A 7,500-nucleotide genomic window follows, 5' to 3' on the forward strand; every position below is an offset into this window, starting at 1 on the left:
AGATATATCTACCCTATCCTTCTTTGCAGGTGGTCCTATGGGCCGGAGAACACGTCCAGAACACTCCCTGTAACATTGTGGTTGGAGCTATGGTGACAGGCGAAAGAGCAGCCAAGGAGATGGTGGAAATTCTGAAGAGTAAGAATTCAAACTCACAATGAATATTTGTATGTCGAACAATAGTAATAATTCATAATTCTGACCATGCTTTGCATTTCAATACTTTAAAAGCTTCAACCAATCAGGAGTAGAGATGGTACTATTATGATATCGGCTGCGGATATTTACCGTTAGCCGAAATAAAAATGCAGACTAATATATGTCGATGCAATGAAGACAGATATTATAGTTCTCTTTCACCCCGGAAAGCTCTGTATCGACATAGAACAAGAACAAATGAACTATGTATGCAGTTAATTTTAATGGCAAGACTTTCTTTATCACGAGGCTCTATACTACACAGTATTCTAGAAGTTCATTCCTGATGTGATCAAGGTGTTGCTTCGGTAGAATTGTGACCATGCTTTGCATTCAGATCTTCCCACACAGTAATACTATGTATGCAGTTAGTTCTAATGGCAAGACCTTCTTTATCACGAGGCTCTATACTACACAGTATTTCTAGAAGTTTCATTCCTGATGTGATCAAGGTGTTGCTTCGGTAGAATTGGGACCATGCATTGCATTCAGATCTTCCCGCACAGTAATACTATGCATGCAGTTAATTCTAATGGCAAGACCCTCTTTATCACGAGGCCCAATACTACACAGTATTCTAGAAGTTTCTTTCCTGATGTGATCAAGTTGTTGCTTCGGTAGAACGTCAAAAGTTAAAACTTGCAGCGAATGTATTTGTGTTGAACAGGCTGACATAAGTCTTTTTTTTTTTCTTTCTTTTACAGTTATAAATGAAAGACCTATTTTAATGTTGTAACTGTTCTTTAAATATTTCAAGTGACTAAAGTATCTTTTTAGAGTTTATACAGTATATGAAATGTCTCATTTGATGTTGTTACTGTTTCTAGTGTTTTGTCTTAATTTTTCATTACTTCTCTAGTAGTTCATTTCCTTATTTCCTTTTCTCGGTGGGCTATTTTCCCCTGTTGGAGCCCTTGGGCTTATAGAATACTGTACTGGTTTTCCAACTATGGCTGTAGCTTAGCTAAGGATGATAATAATAATAATAATAATAATAATAATAATAATAATAGTAATAATAATAATAATAATAATAATAATAATAGTCTAATGCATAGTTTTTGTTAAACGTTCATCTATTTGTTATTTTGTAGACGCTGGTATTTTAAAAACTTCTTGAAGACCGACTTTTTTTTTATGACAAACATTATCTCATAACGCGAACATCAAAAAGAGATGCGAATAGTGACTGTAACGTTAATTTAATAAGTAATATTTCTCTATGACTCACATGTCGAAATTTGTAAGATCCCTTTTTATATAAATTTCTGGAAATTTCAAAATTTTTTGAGTTGTTAAAGAAATAACACATTGTTTTTTCTTGCTTTAGCATACACTCAGGCATGTTATCTTATTTCTCTTCTCGTTTTGATAAAGTTTTTTATCGTGTTTATAGAAAGTATCCATTTTAATGTTGTTACTGCTCTTGAAATATTCTATGTATCCTTGTTTCCTTTCCTCACCGAGCTATTTTCCCACTTGGGGTCCATGGGCTTATAGCATCCTGCTTTTCCAGCTAGGGTTGTAGCTTAATAATAATAATAATAATAATAATAATAATAATAATAATAATAATAATAATAATAATAATACTGAAAATTTGTCTTACAGCACATCCAGCGGACATCTTGACAGGCAGTTACCAGATCTGGTAAGCAGTTATCACTAATTAGTCATTTTCAAGTTAGTATGTGTGTCTAGTTCTTTTTGTAGTAAAATCAATGCAAAACAATAAGGCTTATTAATTCGTCCCTTGCAAAACAGCAACAGCAAATTTACTTTTGAGAAACACATTAGGTCTGTGTCTTCTTCAATTGCACAAATATGGCTTATTGAGGAAGTCTTAAGATTTACGGTGATCAATCTATTCTGAGGAAGTGTTTTAATGTGACCTTGTTTCGAGTATTTTTTTCCTGCCTGGTCTTCAACTGCTGATTCTCATCTTAATTTGTTGGACAAGAACTTACGGTCTATTAAATTTCTTATTCCTGATCTAGATATTAATCTCTGGAACAGTGGTTCCATTAGTTCGTTATGCATGTTGCATAATATTTTTCATAATTCTGATCATCCTTTACATTCAGATCTTCCCTGACAGTTCCATCCTGTTCGTAATACTAGGCATGTAGTTAATTATAATAGTCATGCCTGCTTCATCATGATGCTCTATGATACACAGTATTCTAGAAGTTTTATTCCAGCTGTGATCACGCTGTGAAATGATCTTTCTAATCGGGTTGTTGAATCGGTAGAACTTCAAAAGTTCAAACTTGCAGCAAATGTTTTTATGTTGAACAGGCTGACTTAAGCTATAGTCTCTTTGTATAGTTTTTTTTATATGAAAGCTCTATTTCAATGTTGTAACTGTTCTTTAAATATTTTTAGTGTTCATTACTTCTCTTGTAGTCTATTTCCTTATTTCCTTTCCTCACTGGGCCATTTTTCCTCTGTTGGAGCCCTCGGGCTTATAGCATCCTGCTTATCCGATAATAATAATAATAATAATACCATATATATATATATATATATATATATATTATATAATATATACATATATATATATAATATATATATATATATATATATATATATATATATATATATATATATATATATATATATATACTGTAATGAAACCTACGCTTAAAACTTTTACAGAAGCACATTATTTAATACGCATAAATAATAACGACAGTCATAAGTTATATACTGTTAATAAAACCTTCACTTAAAACCGTTATAAAAGCACACCTGTGTTGTTACCCACCAGGAATTCTTCCGCCACCGACGTGGGCGTGATCATCGTTGGGGCGGGCGTGGCTGGCCTGTCGGCGGCGAAGACACTTCTGGAGAATAACGTCACCGACATCTTAATCCTAGAGGCCGACCACAGGATTGGAGGACGAGTTCGTACTTACAGAGAAGGTTTGTTTGAAGAGTTTCACCTCAACTGCTAGAGTTTGGTATGCTACTCCTGATTCTTTTAATTTTTTGTTTCCTTCAGGATTATGTCCCACACGCCTCCTGTATTAATTTTTCTCGGCTTCTTCGAGTCTGGGCTCCTGAAGGATCTTTAGAGGATTGTTCCAGCGACCTGATTTGTTTTAAAGTTTTTATAATATAGAGGAACATTACTGAAGCGTTTCTGGTTCTGGTTCGGATTCAGGGGGTGAGGCATAGCCTTTGCAACGGCGCCCCCTTCTGTGAAGAACAAATCTCTTCAACTGAAACCTTCTATGGAAGGTAGATTTAAACCTAGTCTATAGAGTATATTACCAATGATTCAAAAGACATGAAATATACAACACAAGAAGACATGATTGATCATCATTCTCAGGGAATGAAGATCAGATAAAGTCGAAAACGACTGGAAAGGTAAAGAAAATGTTATATGATTAGCCTACAATGAGACGGTAATTTTGTTCCAGATGTGACCAAGTTGTGGAATGATTTTCCTGATCGGGTAGTTGAATCAGTAGAACTTCAAACGTTCAAACTTACAGAAAATGTTTTTATGTTGAACAGGCTGACAGAAGTCTTTTCATAGTTTATATATGATATATCTATTTTGATGTTGTTACTGTTTTTAGAGTATTTTATTGTTATTTTTTTCTCATATCGTTTATTTATGTCATTTTATTTTCTCACTGGGCTATTTTTCCCTGTTGGAGCCCTTGGGCTTATAGCATCTTGCTTTTCCAACTATGGTTGTAGCTTGGCTAGAAATAATAATAATAATAATAATAATAATAATAATAATAATAATATGTGGGGTGGATTGCCTTGCTCATTTCTTGTTCTTTCTGTTAGTTTTTGGAACGTCATGATGAGGTATATCACCATATTTAGTAGATTATGAAGGGAATTTATTTCCCATTTAGATTCTTAGTTATATTTAACTTAGTGCTAACGTATTAATTAATTGTGGTTGTTCACACCACTGATACACCCAATAACCTAGAATCTTTACTTTCAGATTCAGGTTCAAGTTCAGGGGTGAGGCATAGCCTTTGCAACGGCGCCTCCAAAATTTATCTTATATTGTTTTGTCTTTTCCTCCTCATCAGGTTTAATACTTCTTTTTTCTTTTCTAAATTTGTTTCACTAAATAAATATAATACTAATATTTTCTTTTAAAACATTGCGCGTTTTCCAGGTGACATATTGATAGAAGAAGGTGCGGAGTGGATCCATGGGGATGAGAGTAACCCTCTCCACCGATTAGCTAAAGTTCTGGGGGAATTGTCACCTTTTAAAGATTACTATCTCCAAGGTAAGTCGTTTCCTTTTGCGCTTCGAGTTATTACTTGTACTAAAAAAAAGAAAAAAAAAATACTAAAAAAATTTAAAAAATCCCGACGTTTCGAAGTTCTCAAACTCCTATCTGCCTCGAGTTCTGAGGTGCCGTTCTGGAACATGTTGCAGAATCCTAATAGGTTGATAAAACTGATGATAGCAAGGTGTTATCATTACTGATTTCAAGGTAGAATTAGATAAAAGGAAAGATTGAGAATTTAATCATTAATTTGTGTATGGCACAGGTAAAATAAGCTTAATTACAATATTAAGAATAAGCTTTGAAGCTTTGCACCTATCTATAAGGCGATAGAGTGCTCGCAAACTTATTTTTCGAAGTGAACAATTAGGAACCAGCTGGGATCTGGTCGTATACATAAGTAGGGCAATGCATATGAACGAATTTAGAAATACCAAAACTTACCACAGTAGGTTGCCAAAGCTGATAACAAGGTATTATCCCAAATGATTTCAAAATAGAATGAGATAAAGTTAATCTAGATTTTCATTGAAATGTTTATGGTACAGGTAAAAGAGCTCAATAAGCTTTGAAGCTTTGCACTTATCTATGGTGTGATAGAGTGCCCGCAAACTTATTTTGCGGAGTGAGCTGTTAGGCACTAGGAAGCAGGAATCCATTATGTGATGTTATAACGTCAAATTTCCAACGTACAAATTCATACTTATTTGATTACTGTAGAAATATAGTGACATGATATTGGTTCCTTTAAATTATCGAAATTTGATGTTGCGAAAATGTAAAGCCTGCCTGACACTTGCTCGCATTTTTGCCACGCACTGGCACGCATTGATGTGCGCAGTGGCACGCACTGGCACGCATTGATGCACGCAGTGGCACGCACTGGTGTTTTTCCCGCACTGTTCCCGACCAGTTCACTCCAGTTCGCGCATCGTTCACGCGACGTTCACGCGACGTTCACGCGATGGCACGAATTGGCACGCGTAGTTCACGAGAAGTTCACGACACGTTCACGCGAGTTCCCTCATCATTCCGCATCGTTTCCGCATCGTTCACGCCAGTTCACGCCAGTTCACGAATTGGCCACTCCATATAAAAACGGGGCTTCTCCAACCCGAGGACATTCTTGGATTGGCTTCGGAAGAGACAACAATGCTTTCTGTCAGAGACACCATTGCATTGAGGAGAAGAAACGTATCTTTTTCGTTTGTATTTTTTGTTGCCCTTTATTTTTGTTTCAATAAGAAAGCATTTGATTTACATATAAATAGCAGACATGAAATATGTACAAGTATTAAGAAAGCATTTTATTTTAACATTAAAAGCAGCAAACATGAAAAGTTTTTAGGCTGTTGATTTTAAGGTAATAGAGAAAAAAGTGTGTTGAAATAAGAAATCATTTTATTTTTACCTTAAAACAGCAAACAGAAAAAATTTGTTTTGCCCTTCATTTTAAGGTAATAAAGAAGAATAAGTATGTTGATGAAATAAAACATCAGTTTATTTTTACATTCAAACAGCAAACTTAAAAATTTCTTGGGTTTATTTTTCAGTTCATTTTTATTTAAAACAAAAGTTTTGGGTCTTGATTGGTAATAGAGGAAAATAAGTGTGTGCATGAAATAAGACATCATTTTATTTTTACATTCAAACAGCAAATATAAACAATTATTAGGTTTATATTTTTCTTTCCTTTTCATTATTTGTTTTCGTTTCCTTTTTGTTTCTCTTCATTATAAAGTTATAGAAATAGTTTGAAATAAGACATCATTTTATTTTTACATTCAAACAGCAAATATAAAAATTTATTAGGTTTATTTTTCTTTCCTTTTCATTAATTTTTTCGTTTCCTTTTTGTTTCTCTTCATTATAAAGTTATAAAAATAGTTTGAAATAAGATATAATTTTTTTTTCACATTACAACAGCAAATATGAAAATTTATTAGGTTTATTTTTCTTTCCTTTTCATTATTTTTTTCGTTTCCTTTTTGTTTCTCTTCATTATAAAGTTATAGAAATAGTTTGAAATAAGATATAATTTTGTTTCACATTAAAACAGCAAATATAAAAATTTGTTAGGTTTATTTTTCTTTCCTTTTCATTAATTTTTTCGTTTCCTTTTTGTTTCTCTTCATTATAAAGTTATAGAAATAGTTTGAAATAAGATATCATTTTTTTTCACATTAAAACAGCAAATATAAAAATTTATTAGGTTTATTTTTCTTTCCTTTTCATTAATATTTTCGTTTCCTTTTTGTTTCTCTTCATTATAAAGTTCACGCCACTTCCCGCATCGTTCACTCCAGTTCACTCCAGTTCACGCCAGTTCCCGCACTGTTCACTCCAGTTCACTCCAGTTGGCGCATCATTCACGACTATTTCACGGCCATTTAGTACGTGCCAATGCGTGCCACAAACTTTAAACATTTCAAAGTTCTGGGCGCGCATGGCACGCATTGGTACGCTCTAGCACGCGAGTTCCCGCACTGTTCACAACATTTTCACGGCTCGTTCACGCGAGTTCGCGCATCAATGCGTGCCAGTGCGTGCCATGAATGCGTGCAAGTGTCAGGGGGGCTTAAGTTTTTCACCTGCGGTCGTTAGCATTAACCATAAACAAATAACATTTTATACCTTTGAGACCATATTTTTTAAGAATAAATGTTGCCTAATTTTTACCATAATAGTATGATACTCCCTCTCTCTCTCTCTCTCTCTCTCTCTCTCTCTCTCTCTCTCTCTCTCTCTCTCTCTCTCTCTCTCTCCAGATTATTCCCTACTTCCAATCAATCTCATTTGACGACTTTTATTCTTCAGTTGCTCGAACGTATATATTAATCTATTAGTTCTGGAGAGAGAGAGAGAGAGAGAGAGAGGAGAGAGAGAGAGAGAGAGAGAGAGAGAGAGAGAGAGAGAGAATATTAATTCTATTTTCTCCATCTCAGATTCCCGACTGACGACCAACGACGGACAGCCTATCAACGCCTCGGTCTTCGACTTGATTGATCTTATCTTTGATGAGGACG

General features: G+C 34.4%; 1 protein-coding gene across 1 annotated transcript in view; it reads left to right on the forward strand.

Moving 5' to 3' along the window:
* The window catches only part of LOC137634698 (uncharacterized), a 43,246-nt gene that overhangs the window by 21,968 nt on the left and 13,778 nt on the right, over window positions 1-7,500 (forward strand). Inside the window, exons 12-16 of the mRNA XM_068367188.1 lie at window positions 30-138; window positions 1,810-1,849; window positions 2,969-3,123; window positions 4,355-4,471; window positions 7,420-7,500. The exon at window positions 7,420-7,500 is cut by the window's right edge and continues 64 nt beyond it. Coding sequence (XP_068223289.1) covers window positions 30-138; window positions 1,810-1,849; window positions 2,969-3,123; window positions 4,355-4,471; window positions 7,420-7,500 — 502 coding nt within the window. The remainder of the gene's footprint in view (window positions 1-29; window positions 139-1,809; window positions 1,850-2,968; window positions 3,124-4,354; window positions 4,472-7,419) is intronic.

The sequence above is a fragment of the Palaemon carinicauda genome, chromosome 45 (genome assembly GCF_036898095.1).
Source record: "Palaemon carinicauda isolate YSFRI2023 chromosome 45, ASM3689809v2, whole genome shotgun sequence".
NCBI lineage: Eukaryota > Metazoa > Arthropoda > Malacostraca > Decapoda > Palaemonidae > Palaemon > Palaemon carinicauda.